The sequence below is a fragment of the Prunus avium genome, chromosome 6 (assembly GCF_965620075.1).
Source record: "Prunus avium chromosome 6, drPruAviu1.hap1.1, whole genome shotgun sequence".
In the NCBI taxonomy this organism is placed as follows: domain Eukaryota; kingdom Viridiplantae; phylum Streptophyta; class Magnoliopsida; order Rosales; family Rosaceae; genus Prunus; species Prunus avium.
The window spans coordinates 33,025,168-33,042,473 of record NC_142289.1 but is presented as its reverse complement, the minus strand read 5'-3'; the positions used below and the strand labels follow the sequence as shown (position 1 = coordinate 33,042,473).

General features: G+C 34.6%; 1 protein-coding gene and 1 pseudogene across 1 annotated transcript; both read right to left on the bottom strand.

The window, feature by feature from the left end:
* Positions 1 to 290: 290 nt before the first annotated feature.
* LOC110769184 (beta-glucosidase 12-like) lies at positions 291 to 7,076 on the bottom strand (annotated as a pseudogene).
* A 5,242-nt stretch (positions 7,077 to 12,318) lies between these two features.
* On the bottom strand, positions 12,319 to 13,526 carry LOC110760812 (chitinase 2-like). Its single transcript, XM_021963142.2, has one exon. The coding sequence runs from the start codon at positions 13,390 to 13,392 to the stop codon at positions 12,463 to 12,465; it is 930 nt and encodes a 309-aa protein (XP_021818834.2). The 5' UTR covers positions 13,393 to 13,526; the 3' UTR covers positions 12,319 to 12,462.
* Between the last annotated feature and the right edge of the window lie 3,780 nt (positions 13,527 to 17,306).

Here is a 17,306-nt window from a genome sequence, read left to right as displayed (position 1 = left end):
AAAGCGTCTTATACACAAGGTTGTTGTTCCAAGTGTATTTCAACCCAAAACAAACTAGATGTGCACTAAATTACAGCCGAGTACAAGTTAAATTAGGCAAGGAATTGGATACATAATAGGCATTTATTTTTATTCATCATTTGGAATTTAAATGTAGTACACAAACGCAATACAAAAATGTGATCTCTTTAATATTGTACACAAATAACAATCCCATTATTGAAGGAAACAAATAAGGAAAGAGGGAAGTGATCCACTTAATCGTTTATATTGTGAATAATAGGACTTCTTCAGTATTTGTTTAGGAAACTTTTGAACCAGTGTACTTAGAGTTTTGGGAGCCTTTTCAACCCATTATTGTAATCCACAAAGTTGATATCAAATCGAACAGTGTATCCAACACTCCATTCGAAGTTGTCTAGCAATGACCATAAAAAATATTCCTTTACTTTGACACCATTTCTAGACAAAAAAGAAAAAACATCAAAAAATCAAATGTATTGATTTCAATGTAATGGTTTAATACCCAAATGTAAAGCATGTGGTAGTCAATTAGAACTTACTTGATTGCACTTTGAACATAAAAGAGGTGAAGGATGTGGTAGTCAACTCTCTTGGTATCATAAAGGGCTTCCTTAAGTGATAATTTTGGATCATTCAACTCATCAATGCCTATACAATATGCCCATTATTATATGGTATTGAATTAGACATTATAGCAATTAATTGTATTTTACACGATATGTATGTGAAACATTGATGAAGAAATTAATTAAGGCTAAAAAATTATTACCATTCTCGGTAATGTAAATGATTGGATCATTGTACTTTTTCTTTGTGTAGAGTAAAAAATCTTGAATTCCTATTGGGTAAACATTTAACCAGTCTGAAGCACCCTGCACTCCCATTTGAAGATAATTGAGATTTTTAGGAGTTACATTTATAAATGAAAATGATTAATCATGCAATTTCTAATAGCTTAAGTTAAAACTTCACTATTTATTACCTTTGCACCAATAGGGACTCCATTGCACTCAGTTGCCACAACATATATTAATGTTAAAATCTGATTATTCTAGAAACTTAGATTGCTTGAGATAAGTTTTCAATTTGTACTCACATGTAACATTCACGCGAGTATCTGTTATGTGGCTTGCATGTACAGAAATATTATGAGATGCATCACTTGCATAGAAACCAGTATAGTAATTTTGTCCAAGAAAATCAAATGACCCAATTAGTAACTTGGATTGCTCTTCTGTGAATTTTGGTAATCGTCCTTGAACAAGAGACTGCACGATGTACGGATAGTTACCACTTGCTAATGGCTCCATAAACCTACAAAACAATGGAATTCCCAAACATTTAACTGAGTTGATATATAGATGACAAAAAGTCAATTTTCATCAATGTGTTCGTCGGATTTTCCACCTTGGTCTATGTGGTTTCAATTATGACGATTTGACCCATGTAGTTTGATATCTATCTCAATTAAAGGACACATTCAAATTTCATCCAATTATGCATTTGAGTAAGCACGTGTCCCTTACGTAGATAGATATTTTAGACAGAAATTTTGCTGTTTCCTTAAATAGCAATCGATATCAAACTACAGAGATCAAGTCCCCTGAATTAAAATCACATGGATCGAAGTGAAAAATCTGGCAATCTACTATAGGATCAAAGTGACCTTTGCCCTATATACTTGCCATCCAAAAGTAAAGTCCAAAGCTCGTAATGCAGCCCTTTGATCTTCATTTGCCTTTGAAAGAGGCACAAACCAGATTGACACAAGCGTAATTCCTGTCACACCTTTTTGAGATGCCTGCAAAAGAGCATCAATCTTAGTTTATTTAGAGCTAGAAAAATGGATAACCTTTGTTTACCTCACTGTACAAAATTTTCCCTCTTATATTTCAATTTAATACCACTCGTATAGAATTCTCAATTAGGACCCAACATTCTGGAAAAAAAAATAAAGAACTAATGGATTGGACCTGAAATTTATTCTTATACAAGTGTGGTTCGTCTCGTAAAGTCTTTACAAGTGTGGTTCGTCTCGTAAAGTCTTTACAAAAATAAAGAAAATAAAAAATTATTTGTAAACATCTTTCATGACTTTGCGCGACGAAAAAATAAAATTCGGTGCACAAAATATTGCGCGACAAAGTGTGTTTTGTCTCGCAAAGTCTTTACAAAAATAAATAAAATAATTTTTTTTATAAAAATCTTTGCATGACTTTGCGCGACGAATTTCTAAACTTCGTCTCGCAAAGTCTTTACAAAAATAAAAATAAATAAAATAAAAAAATTATTTTGTTAGAAAAATATAATATTTTAAATGTATTATATTTTAAATTGACGATCAAATTGGTTCATTGTATTCATATAGGGTCAAGGAGTGTAGCTGTAAAAAATCATCAAAATCGAAATTGAAATAACCGTTAAATCGTGATTTTTCGTTTATAACCGTCGAAAAGTTTTGTCCAATTACTTGATCTCTGAATGTTTATTTTTTCCGATTTTTGGCGTATATGATCTCGAAGTATAAACAAACAAGTTTGATGGTTGGATCTTTGAAACTAGTTTCGTAGAATGCGTATGCCATCAAAACATTATATTCACTAACAATTAAGAGTTTATTTATACTTTCATTAAATACAACATAAGATTTTGTGGTATCCACTAGTGTAAATATTTTAAATTGACGATCAAATGGAGTCATTGTATTCATATAGGGTCAAGGAGTGTAGCTGTAAAAAATCATCAAAATCAGAGTTGAAATAACCGTTAAATCGTGATTTTTCATTTATAACCGTCGAAAAGTTTTGTCATATTACTTAATCTCTGAATGTTTATTTTTTCCGATTTTTGGCGTATATGATCTCGAAGTGTAAACAAACAAGTTTGACGGTTGGATTATTGAAACTAGTTTCGTAGAATGCATATGCCATCAAAACAATATATTCACTAACAATTAAGAGATTATTTATACTTTTATTAAATATAACATAAGATTTTGTGGTATCCACTAGTGTAAATATTTTAAATTGACGATCGAATGCAGTCATTGTATTCATATAGGGTCAAGGAGTGTAGCTGTAAAAAAATCATCAAAATCAGAGTTGAAATAACCGTTAAATCTTGATTTTTCGTTTATAACCGTCAAAATGTTTTGTCCCATTACTTGATCTCTGAAAAAAAAAAAATTCCTGATTTTTGGCGTATATGATCTCGATGTGTAAACAAACAAGTTTGATGGTTGGATCGTTGAAACTAGTTTCGTAGAATGTGTATGCCATCAAAACAATATATTCACTAACAATTAAGAGTTTATTTATACTTTCATTAAATATAACATAAGATTTTGTGGTATCCACTAGTGTAAATATTTTCAATTGATGATCGAATGCAGTCATTGTATTCATATAGGGTCAAGGAGTGTGGCTGTAAAAAATCATCAAAATCAGAGTTGAAATAATCGTTAAATCTTGATTTTTCTTTTATAACCGTCGAAATGTTTTGTCCCATTACTTGATCTCTTAATGTTAATTTTTTCTGAATTTTGGCGTATATGATTTCGAATTATAAACAAACAAGTTTGACGGTTGGATCGTTGAGTAGCTTTAAAATTGTTTATTTTGTACGTATAACACTTAAGAAATTGAATAGTATATATATTTATTAGTAGCTTTAAATTTTTTTAAGACTTTGCGCGACCAATATAATAATTCGTCGCGCAAAGTATACTCTAAAAATTTCGGCGGGTACCAAAAATGGGAATTTAAAAAAAAAAAATTACGACTTTGCGGGACGAATATATCGTTCGTCGCGCAAAGTTTTGTGGGACCAATATATAGTCGTTCGTCGAGCAAAGTATACCCGAAAGATTTGGGCGGGTACCAAAAATGCGAATTTAAAAAAAAAAAAAATTCCAACTTTGCGCGACCAATATATAGTAGTTCGTCGCGCAAAGTATACTCTAAAAATTTGGCGGGTACCAAAAATGGGAATTTAAAAAAAAAATTACGACTTTGCGGGACCAATATATAGTTCGTCGCGCAAAGTATACCCGAAAAATTTGGGCGGGTACCAAAAATGGGAAGCGGGAATATTGTGGTCGCGCAAAACTTTGAGCGACCAAAATTTCGTCGCGCAAAACCCTAAAAATTTGGGCGCGCACCAAAAATTGGAATTTTTTTAAAAAAAAATTTTCGAGACTTTGCGCGACCAATATATTGTTTCGTCGCGCAAAGTGATACGGTTTTTAAAACCAAAATAACACCTCCACCATTTTCTCAATGTCTTCTACTCTTACCTCTCCTCTCTCTTTCCTTCTCCCCAAATCCTACCCTTTCTCTCACACTCACTCCTCTCACTTAATCTCTCATCTCTCTCTTCACTATCTATCACTCTCACTCACTCTCTTATCTCTCTTTTCATCATCTCTCACTCTCACTCACTCTTTCATCTCTCTCTCACTATCTTCTCTATTCTCTCACACTCACTTCTCCCTCTCATTCTCACTCACTCAAAATCTTGCCAAAAGGTATATTCTCTCCAAACTTTAATTTTTTTTTCATTAATATGTGTTTTTGGAGTTAGTTTTGAGTTTATTCTAATTTTTTGTTATTTTGTTGTTATTTGACAATATTTGTTTTTTTTTTGTGTAGGGAATCGTCGAGACTTTGACGGCTAAAGTTGAGGATTTGGACGCTATCGAAACATATCCTCCGCCACTATCACCACAATAGGCTTGTAGATTTTATTATTGTACTTTGTTAATTTATGTGTACATTTTGAATATTATATATATTGGATAATTTGACCACTATTTTTCATATGTAATTTTATTTTGAATATTTCAATTTAAATTAAAGTAATTAAAAAAAATAAAATCATACAATTAAATTAAATTTAAAAAGTAAAAATTTGAAAAATTAATATAATGAAATTGATATAAGAGAAATAATAAAAAAAAAATGTCAAAAACCTTGGGTGACAAAATATTTCGTCGAGCAAACTATTAAACTAGTTTATTTTAATTAAAAAGTTTAAAAAAACAAAAAATTTAAAAATTTGAATATTTCGTCGCACAAAGATTTGCGCGACATTAGGATTCGTCGCGCAAAGATTTGCGCGACATTAACTTTCGTCGCGCAAAGTAATTAATATTCGTCGCGCAAAGTTGATAGTATTCGTCGCGCAAAGTAGTTATAATTCGTCGCGCAAAGTTGTTATCGTTCGTCGCGCAAAGTGTTCGTCGCGCAAAGTAATTAATATTCGTCGCGCAAAGTTGATAGTATTCGTCGTGCAAAGTAGTTATAATTCGTCGCGCAAAGTATCTTTGAGCGACGTTAGTATTTGTCGCGCAAAGTTGTTATCGTTCGTCGCGCAAAGTATCTTTGCGAGACAAAAAAAAATTTTCGTCGCGCAAAACCTTTCTTTACGATCTTTGCGCGACAGAACTTGCGCGACCAAAATTTCGTCGCGCAAACTTTGCGCGACGAAATTGTACTTTACGCAACAAAATTATTTCGTCGCGCAAAGTGTTTTTTGTAGTAATGAGTTCATTGATTAGATTGTTGTAGTATGTGATTCCATCCTCGTTCACACCATCACTTAACTTTCCACCTAATAATAATTATAACAAAAGGCAAGCAAATAAGGAAGTAACTCAATCTACAAATAGAAATTAAACTAATATTCGTGGCCTTGAAGTTCGACTCTAATTCAATTTGTTTCAATTCTTTCAATGAACCCCTTTTCATTGAGAACAAAATCTTGGTTATATTCTACGTACTGTGGACAATAGGATACATTACTTGAGCTAAAAACACAAAGGGAGAGTAAGTGTACGCAGGAAAAAAAAAACAAGAAGAAAAAAGTACAAGGAATTGTTATGGATAATAGATGATGAACTAATTACTTAACAATCTGGACCACGAGATAGAGAATCTATAAGCGTCTAACCCCATATCTTTCATAATACCCACATCTTCCTGCAGTACAAAACACAAAAGATAGCGTAAGAAATAAGGTAAAAATGAAGGATCTCACATCTTCAGGCTTCAAAGCTCAATTAGTATGTAAACAATGCGACCTTCAAGTACAAAAGGGGAAGAGAACATTTGAACCTTATACTTGTGATATTGATCTAGAGCAATGTCTCCATTACTGTGATCAGCAATTCTTTCTGCAATTAATCGTAATTTTTTTTCAATTATTTGGGAAAATCATATCATCTAATAGTACTATACTGTATATCATTTATGTTTTTCTCACGTATAATAATATAGCGGGGGGAAATAGATTTCCAAGAGAGGAAAATAAAGACAAAAATAAAATAGGGTATGGGAGTAGGGTAATTTTTAATCCATTCATCAAGACATGAACATCAGACAAATAATGCTATTGCAATTTCCTCTTCAGCTTTCTGTATAGGTTCTTGCCATGTTCTTTCCACCCAAATAAAATGTCTAACTACAATGATGAAGGCATAGAGATCATCCTTTCCTTTATTTGTATTCTTTCTGCAAATTTTGGGTTTATTTCTTAGGTTTAATTTTTTTTTATTTTTATACAAGCAATATTAGGGAAGGGAGGAATCGAACTTAGGACCTTAGATACAGGGATAAATGCTCTTAATCACTTGAGCTACACGTCCCTTGGATTTCTTATAGGTTCCTTTGCTCAGAACAAATATTCAAATATGCCCAAAACATTTCTTCACAAAAGAAAAAAAGTAGCTTAACTAATTGATTATTTGATTAGATATAGACCTGAATGATTGTGGGTGTAGGTATCCCATATGCTTGGTCCTCTACCACCTTCACTTGCAGCACCTTCATACTGAATGTTACACACACTGAACATGTCAATATATATGTCATGCATGGATGCTAATTAATTGGTCTTACATTGAAAGAAAATTAAACTTATAAGTAATTATATAAAAGAAAGACTAGATGGATGCTAATTCGTGTTCATTGAAACTTTTTTTAGAAGTGATTATTTTTATATAAAAAAAAAGTAGGGAAAGTGCCAAAGAGGAAGGGGTAGTTAGTTATGCACATGGTTCCTTCGTGTTTCATTGAAGCTTGTTTTAGTAGTGATTAGTTCGGTAAAAGGGGGAGGGATTACTTTAGAGGCGAGAAACTCTCATACAATGAAGATATCACTTTTTGGCCATTCGTGACTAATAACACAATAACACAAGGAATAATTTTTCCACGTATTATTATGTTATTGATCGGGAATAACAAAAAATGTTATTCCCGTTACAAGAAAGTTTTTTTCTACCTTAGACTTAGAGGCCAAGTGTGGCCCCGGCCATGCACCTAAACAAATGGGTTGCATGAGGGAGAAAACTTTGTTATTGTAAGTAGGTGCATTTAAAATTTAGCTACCTAAAAAGTTTAGGGAAGTAGAATTCTACTTAGGTATCTAAAATGCGCCTGCTTTCAATTTAGGTTTGTTAGAATTCTACTTAGGTACTTTCAGTTTAGAGGTGCTTAATAATAAACACATGCCCATGTGAGGGACATATTTGAGGGTAAAGTAGTCTCTTTTCCATGGTGTCAAAACACCAACACACACAAGCCTCTCAATTGCTAGTCATCGTTTGGTGGGCTTGAGTGTTTGTCATGATTTTTTCGGGTGAAATTCAATGTTCTGATAGATTAGGTTGTGAGAATCTTTGCATCTTCTACGTTATGGAAGCTAGGAAATCGACAGATTCTGGATTAAGTACATAATGCTCCGCACTCATTGTTGCATTCCTAAGAGGACACAAATTAATGTGCAAACAACCAATTAAAAATACCCGCAAGTGCACGAATCTAATGAAGTAAAGATTATGTAAGTACGGGGTCGATCCCACGAAGAACTTGTCGGCTTCCTATAAGTTCTAGTTTGAGTACGTAAAGAACACTAATTTAACACACCACAAATACACAAATGCAAATTGGAAACTAAAAATGAGTCAAGAAAAGTAAAAGAAATGAAACAACACAAGAAATCAAAGAAAAACAGAAACAACACTTTCTATCACCCTTTTATCACCTATTTATCACCTGTGAACAGTGTCATGAACAGTGAAAATGAACAGTGACGACCGGTCGTAAACAGTGACGACCGGTCGTTTTTGGGCAGATTCATGTGCGACCGGTCGCCTGAACAGTGACGACCGGTCGTTTTTGGGCAGATTCGTTTCTCTGTTTTTTCCAGTTTCGACCTCTGTCTAGTGTTTTGCCTATAACTTTCCAACCGTTTATCCAAATTTCACGTTCTTTATACGGTTGGATTCAGCACACAAAAACGAAGAACACAACGCGGACCAAAAGTCCAAAACAGTTACGAAAATAAACAGAATTCAGTAAACAAGACACACAACGTATCAAACACACAACTCACACACACATTGGGGGGGGGTTTTGGTTTGGTTCAAGTGACCTATTTCTATTGCATGAAAGTAAATGGACTTTGAATTTAAATGAGAATGGCAGAGATGAATTATCAAATTGTGAAATTAAAATGTAACAAACACTAGGGTTTCAGAATCCACCCTAAACAATTCTACCCAAGTTCATGAATACTCAAATGATGAACTCTAAACGTGTTGATGAAGATGTTCGCAATCAAGACCAGTACGAGTGGCTCAAGACGCATTGATTCTCTCTAATGTACGTAAAGTGCAGTACGAGTGCTACAATACTTGTGCCTTCCCTATAATCGAATCTAGGTGTGCTTAGTACTTTGATTCAATTACAAGAAAAACCCATTAAGTTCAAAGAGAATATGAACATCACAAGAACCCTAATAGCATGGTGTTTACATTAGGTATTCAAGAAACCAATTCACATGGATGATTCTTACTTCATCCATTTATTGCTTAGGATAACATGAAGATACACATAATCCCAACAATCTCAAGAAGCATGCTTTCAAAGGTGATCAATCAAAGAAGAACATACATCAAGGATAGATTAATTTGGTGAATTGGAATTCATCAACAATATCTAGAAATTCATACACTCAAGCATCAAAACAATAAGGTAATCATGTTTATGGCTTCAACCTAAGCCCTAGCTATGGAATTTAGTTGCTCATACTTATTCCAAATACAAACTCAAAATGAAATTAGAAAGAGTTTACAGATTTTCAGAAATTGATGAAAGCTTCAAGATCATCAATGGTGGAAGTCTTCTTCTCCACTTTTCTTGGCTGCACCTTGGCTTTCTCCTAGCTCCCAGCTCTCCAAAATCTGCTCTCCTCTGTGTAATCTAATGAATGACTTTCTTTCCCACGTTCAAAAGGCTCCTCAACTTCAGATTGCAATTCCTTTGCTTCCCTCTCTCCTCCTTTCCAGCTTTTACCTTTTAATATTAAACTACCACCTTTGATAAAGCCTTAGCCCATTGTCCCCTTGCCATGATGAAGCTTTGTCCTCAATAAGATGTCAATTGCTTCAGAAAATATCTCAAAGCCAAAGTAATTTCTTGTTACCAAGTGTTATGGTAACAAGAAGAATCAAGATAACATTATGGAGATAAAAGCTGGAGCACTTCGGATTTCCAGAGCTGTGGTAACATGCTGGATTGGTTGGATAGGCAATACTTGTCCAATGAAGCTCAAATTTGGATATGTTGTAGTTAACATCCATTGGAACAAGTTTCATGAAGATCTTCACCTCATCCGAGTACCAGAGCATGTTGATCCAAGGCCAAGAAGTTGACCTACGAAAATGAACAAAATCAGAATTTATAACCAATAATGCACTTTTAGCTAATTTTCATTCTAACCAAGGTAAAATCTAAGAAAACACAAAAAGGAAGTAAAAAGCTATAAAATGTCAAGAACTAACTCAAAATAATAGGTGAATAACATGAAAAATCATGTGTAAAAATGAACCGAACACTCATGCCACTTGACTTGATTGCTTGTTGATCGGTTCATAATTGTATATCATTTTGTACCCTTCTAGCTTATGATTTGGTTATGTTTTTGAGTTAAACTTGTGCTTTGAATCCTTTTTGTGTTTATCTTTCAGCTTTAGGTAACAATGATGGCTTTGGATAGGAAATGATGCAATCCATGCATGTTAAAGCCTGATTTGGATAAAGGGAAGAAGTGCTTAAAGACAAACTCATTTTGGCTACAGCCCCCTGCCAGTCCAGTTCTGTAGGTCATATTGCAAGCTTTGTTTCAGCAACCTACACAACTCGGATGAGGCAGCATTTTTCATGAAAGTTGTTCCAATGGGTGTATAATATAACATATCCGAAATTCAGCCCCATTGGATAATTGTGGAGTCTGTTACCTAGCAAACACAGAGTCATGCTCAGGATGGATTTTATCAGCGCGCAAAATGAGTTAGCAATTTGTTTTGGCCTTAACTTCCTCCTCCGACCTTGGATTGGCCCAAATGATATATGGCTGGAAAGAAGACATTCTGAACTTCAAGTTTGAGTGCTTAAAGTCTTAATTTGCTTAAGGGAAGCCCAATTCGTAAGCTCTTGAAGTTGCTGGTCATGCTGACCTCAGGATGAGCTATTATTTCTGGTTGGAAGCTTGGTCATGGTGACATGAAGATGAGCTAGGGCTGCTGGTGGGATTTATTAGTGAAGTGCATCAACCATTTCAGATTTTATAATGCAAGTGTTGTATGCATTAGTGAAGTGCATCAACCATTTCAGATTTTATAAAACAAGTGTTGTATGCATTAGCCATACTTAATTCAGATTTTCAGCTTCCTTAGGCCTATATATAGTGAGGTTTCCCAAGCTTGTAAACACACCCCAAGGGGGGGAGCTCTCAAACACTTCTCTAGAGCTCCCTTCCCTTCTCTCCCTCAAATTCTCTTAGTTTTGCTTTCTAGTTCTCAATTCTAGCTTTCTTTAATGTTTTCTTAGTTGTAATTTATTTTTCTTGTAATGTACATTCTTTCTTAAGTATTCAAGTTTAATTAGTTTCCAAGTTTCAATTATGGTTTTTGTTCTTATTCATTATGCTTATAAGTTAATATGCTAGTTTGAATGATTGATCACCATTTAGGCTTGCATGTTAGCTATCTTGGTTTGAATTAAGAGTATACACCATGCTTTAATTCGAATTGAACTATGAATAGGAAGAGTATGTATGGACATTCGACAACAGGGATTAGATACATGCTTGGTTGTTTAAATTGTTCTTCTATGCTTAATGGGTTCCTAATGCTTAATTTTAGGTTAGACAACAAATGATCAAATTAGGGAATTAGGAACACAAGGTTATGACCACACACCATGGCTTAACCATACTTTAGCTAGAATCAATCCATTAATCTAATTGAACTTGGGAACTTATTTGCTTGAGTTACTTTCTTATTTTCTTTTTTCCTTCTTTCATGTTCTTTGTTTTTGTTTTTGTTTTGTATAGGGAAAATGAATTGGATCATTCAATCACCAATCCTCGTGGGATCGACCTCGCACTTACATATGCTATACTACCAAACGGCTCGTACACTTGCGAGTATCACAAGTTGAGGATGCAACTGAATCCATTTTGGTGCAGCTGTATCTACACAACACTTGTCCTGCTAGAGTTGCGTCTTCAAAACTCAGTCACTCCAAATCGTTGTTTCAAGTTATGCCTTGAGCTTGAGCTAGGCTTGATTAACTTGATTTTATCACGATATAGTATGTTTGCAAATAACAAAAGCATTATGTACTGCTAAATATGGTTATATGAAGATACTAATTTATCATGAACTGAAGCTAAGTCCGGGATCTACCATCTTAAGTATAGGCAATTAACCAACTATCTATTAGTTTAGTGGTACTTCTCTTCTCAATATTGAAAGAGGTCCTAAGTTCGAATTTCTCATTTTACTTGAGAAGAAAAAAGATATATATATTGGCAAATTATGGGGTCTTAGACCAATGAAAATACATTTGCACCAATAGGATTAGCAAACCTGCAAGGTTATTTTGACATGGTATGTGGTCAAAGGGCTAGAATCAATTTTTTATATTACATAAGTGATTAATCTAACCTATATCTTATTCAGGGATTAAGATCTAGTTTCTTGTCTTTTTGGTAAAAAAGAGGTCACAAGTGAGCTCGTCCATTTGATTTAGTGGCATTTAGTTTCCACTTTGTTTGAGAATGTCCGAGTTCAAATCTCATGTACCATAGTCGTTGAATAAATAAAAAAGAAGGTAGAAGGAAAGTGAGCATTCAGAACTCTGTTCTTGGTGTAAGGCTATATGAAAGAAGAAAGTTGAATTATGTATAGAGGCCAGTGCTAGAGTAGCTAGCATGTGAAACAAGAAAATATACTCAAACAACACAATCTGAAATATGTATATAACTCCAGGTACATAGAAGTACAACAAGCATTACAATACCCAGGAATCCAATTCCAGAGCCTACTTCTTAATCATATTCATATAGAAGCTAAATATATAAGATAATATAGTACTAGCGGGGGGTTGCTAAGAGAGCCTGTGATTGCTTTTCATAGCGGAAACCGATTTTCTTGGAATCATCTGCAGACCAAACAAAGATACCATGAAGTTGTTGCTCACTCTTGAGCCTGTGACAGGCAGTGAAAAAACCATTCTCAGGGGACAGTCCACCACTCCCATCAGTGCTAAAGCTTGCCAAGACCTTCCCACCATTGTAATTGGAGCTTTGTGTCTTGAAGTAATTGATGAACTGAGACACTGTGGTTCCCTGATCGTATGCATAAAACTGGAAATTCACATAGTCTATCAAGTGGCCATAGCTCTTCCACAAGGCCAAGTAGTGGCTCTGAACTTGGTCATCATCAAAGGGAGCAATGGAAGCAAATGAGATCACTCCATTGTTCTTGAGGGTTGTTATAAGCCTCCCAATGCACTCTGAAAAGGTATCGGGATCTGCGCTGAAGTGCTCGTAATCAATGTCAATTCCATCCAAATTGTACTGCTGGATGATGCTTGTGAGAGAAGAAACAGCATTGGAAACCCATGAGTCAATTGAGGAAGGCTTGAAGTAAGCAGAGCCACTATTCACACTGTCTCCTCCTAGGCTCAAGGCCACTTTGACATTTGAATGCTGGCTTTTGATGGAGGAAACTTGGGAAGGGCTAAGATTATCAGAGTCCCAGAAGACATTGAATTTTCCATTGGTAGGAGAGGAGCCTGAGGGGTCATAATCTATGGCAAATGAGAGAATGAAGTGGAATTCAACATTTGGGTTAATGGGGACATCAGAAAACTTGACATTGTTGAATTCAGCTCCTATGTATTCTCTGAAGATATCTGAGTTTGCTGGGGCTGCTTGGATTGATGTGGGGGATGTGAGGAAGGCTTGAAGGAAGAAAAGGGTGAAGATGAGCTTAAGCTTTGGGAGTGCCATATTGCTCATATAATGTTGAAGACTGCTAGATGCTTTCGTGTTTATGTTTATGAGTGAAATTGAAACTTGTTAGCTGCCAGTTATATAGTGTAGCACTCAGTGTGAATATGCAGATAAGGGATATGTGGAAACAAGCTAGTTGATCTGGTTGTGTGTGCAGTGCCGTTACAATAAGTTTGTTTGTGTAGAGCTTTGTCTTGGCAGGATTGCAAGAGACAAAATTGAGGTAGTCATCTAGATTGTGTATAATTTTTATATTATCTCTTGCTGGTAAAGCCCATCAATTGCCAAAGTCATTTGAATTATGCAGTTTAGAAATTTAATATAGGAAATAATCGCCGACAATGTCACGAGAGGTCCCAAATTCGATCCCTCTTGCCCATAATACTTAAAGCGTTCAGTGTATCTGATGATTCATATATGCTCAACATGCTTTATGTATTTTTTTGATCCCATTGCTGAAAGTGAAGGACAATCTTTGGATTAGTAGGAGGTATAACTCATTCCTAAGCTAATCAAATAACTCTAAATATTGAGGTGGAATTGTATTTGCTTTGTGGTTTTTACACTGATAGAATTTTCTCTCTCAGATAAAGCTTTCTAACTCTCAGATTTCTCTCTCTCTTTTCTCTTCGGATTGGTGTCTCTCAAAGCCTGAAGATTGCCTTTATTTATAAGCAGATGATATATGCTTCACCACCAGAGCATTCACTCTTCAACATTAACTCATAATTGCTTCTTACTATTTGTAAATAGTGACTAAGCCTCTAAATCTTCAACTTTCCGTAAAACATGGTATTTCACTCAATGTTGCTACTCATTTTCAACATGTGGGCCATCCATCATTTACAACAAGAAAGATGAATTTTGGGCCATAAAATTCACCAAGCCCAAAACATATAAATCAAACTGAAACAGGGCCCAGAGGAATTTGATAAGTGCCCAAGATACAAGCATGTACATACAAATAGTTCACAAATGATATCAACTATCATGCTATCTTATGTGAGGAATATGACTGATTGAATTAAGAAGGTCAAGTATATAGGATCTCTCATTCTCTCTTCCTTTTTTTTTTGTCCAAATCTTAACAATAGTGGGAATGTACGAACACCCGATCTCGAATGCATAGGCATACAAGACCTCTCATTTTTCGATTTTAAAGTTGTATCAAAAGTCTTTTGAATTGAAATCTCACATTTATAAATTAAACCCACTTCATAGTTAAGTTCATATGAAAACAGACTCAATAGTTAATAATAAACCGAGGTGCTCAAATCATTCAATTGTTGTGAGAGGTACAGTTATTAGAAACTCAAATCCATTTCCATGCCTTATCCAACTATGTTTTTGAGAAAGAACCAATATTAAATCCATGAAGCACATGCAGTTACGCTAGTAGGAAAAGCAAGTGCAGAAAAAAAAAATCCCATCTGTAAGCAGTAAGCCATGTATATTGGCATGTGGAGAAGAGAATAAAGAGGATGTATGCACATGCATTGCAGTGTTTCATAACTAAGCACTTTAGTTAGTCACCATGAAGCTGGACGTCCAGTCAAAATTAAGCGAGATGAAGGTCCGACTAAATTCACATCAGCATTGATATTATCCTCAACTTAGTTACCTAAGTTCAATGCATTAGGTGAGATGGAGGTTCGACTATTGCACCCATTCAAGTGCATGGTAAGATTTTAATTCAAAAGATCTTAATTCAAAAGATCTCGATACAATTAGTAGTGAATCACTCACTTTTAACTTGTAACTCAATATCATACTTTTTAGAATGTCGGATTATGTATATCCACGTCTATATAGCTTGTATCGATTCAAACTACTCCAGCAATATATTTCAAAAAGGTAATGTCTTATTGTGTGTATTGTCAGATTTAAATTCCAAAAAAGAAAACATCATTAATGATAAAAACATGGCTGAAAACATAGACGGTACCAACCTTTACTATTTTTTTTGCATGGATAGAAACATCATTAATGTATATATCATTAGCAAACTTTAATTAATGTATTTTAATACTTTTATTTCTAATTTTGTTCAACATCAAAGGCCATATATATGATTATTACTTTATATATGTTTCCTCTTTAGTAATTGAATCAAATTCGTGGGGTCTCATTAGTGCGAATGAGAGATCCTATGACGAAGTAACATGGATGCAATGATCTGTGCTGTCCAAAAGCTGAGGCTCCGATGCTTTCTTTTTATCATAAATCATGGGACCTCATCTCTAGCTATCTTTTACCTTCCAAGCAATTACAAACCATGTTTCTCGGTACACTTTCTTTTTCTCTGCCTTTTTTCTGTTTGTGTTGATCATCAATAGTCTTGAGCTTGGGGTATAATTAAGTTTTATATCATTTGTTTTTTTCCTTTTAACACATGGTACGTCCATATTTAAGTGCATTTTGCTCAAATAGGATTTCTCAATCATTTTTTAAAAACCTTGAAATCGTTGAGAATATAGGAACAAAAGTCTTTGCATTACAAGATCTCGGGCATCTCTACTTATTATCAATTGATTTTGAATTAAATGTTTTAGCTCTATCATAATATTAGGAGCAGATAGTGCATTCTATGTGTCAAGCGATACTGATATAAGATCTTGTGTGTCTCTTCACTAAAATCGTCAGTCTAAATTAGAAATTGAAATAAAATCACGTATTATATACGCCACATTAGTAGGCCTAGTCTACCTTGAGAAATCTTTAATTATATGCCTGAATCGATATGTGTGAATTCAATATCCGTCACAACCTTGCTAGTCTTTTTTTTTTTTTATTGGAAGTGCAACACTTTCCAAACACTTATTGAAGAAGGAACTATTTGGGGCTGGAGTGATTATGGAGTGTGAGAGGCGTGGTTTCATAGTGGAAAGAATCCATGGAAACCTCCTTTTCAGTGTAACTGTCAGTGGAAAGAATCGAAACCTCTTTCAAAGTAAAATGTGTAGTCTTCTTCTTCTTGTATATAGAGATGGAGATAAAATAAGTAAAGTAAAGCCCACGCAGAATATAAAGACATGGAGTAAGTCCCAAGTCAACACTTACACTTCACTGAATGTAAACAAATTAATAAAATATTGAAAAGAGAGAAGGTGGGTATGATCCAATAGCCCTGATCCCACATGGGCTAGCGTGCGGGTCCAAGAGTATGGGATTTTCCAACTGCTTAAGAATGAACTAGTACATATTTTAGGCACTTCTTAGTTTTTTTTTATTGTCTAAGATTGTTGAGCAATCTTTTCATTTATTAGGTGAACAAATTGTTTATGTATAGAGTGAAGTAATCACGTGCTTGGATGAAGCGGCTGGTTTGGAATTAAAGTAGATTTAGCTGGTCTAAAGAAAATGAAAGAAAAAAGATCCAAACTCTCGTATCATTCATCGTTATCGTCATAACAGAACGAATAAATTTGTTTAAAATCGTTCATGTACATGGTTGATGATTGTGAATACATATGAAATTACGTTGAGATCCGTATGCATTAATCCTAAACGATTGTGATTAGCATTCACATACATAAAACAAATTATATAATATCTTTAATTGGAAGGGGGCATGTATTGCGTACTTATGGCTTGTAGATAGCACATAAAACCTCAATTTTCGTACAGTTAGTGACATCATATGATAAAAATTCAAGTAACAAAGTTCGAAAGCAACTCCTTCCAATGTGGCATTTTTCTCCTAGTCAAATGAGAAATCAATAACCACTATTGCACCAACCAATTCCATATGGAAAAAATGTAGGTCACCCTTTGGGGTGACAACCCAATTATTCCTACAAACAATGACAAATATTCGTACGCACCACAACTTCTACTTGGAAGCTTTAAACATAAAAGTGGCAAGAGGGGTCAAGTTAGGGAGAATGGGAGCAACTAGAATAATTTCTAGGGTTTGGGCA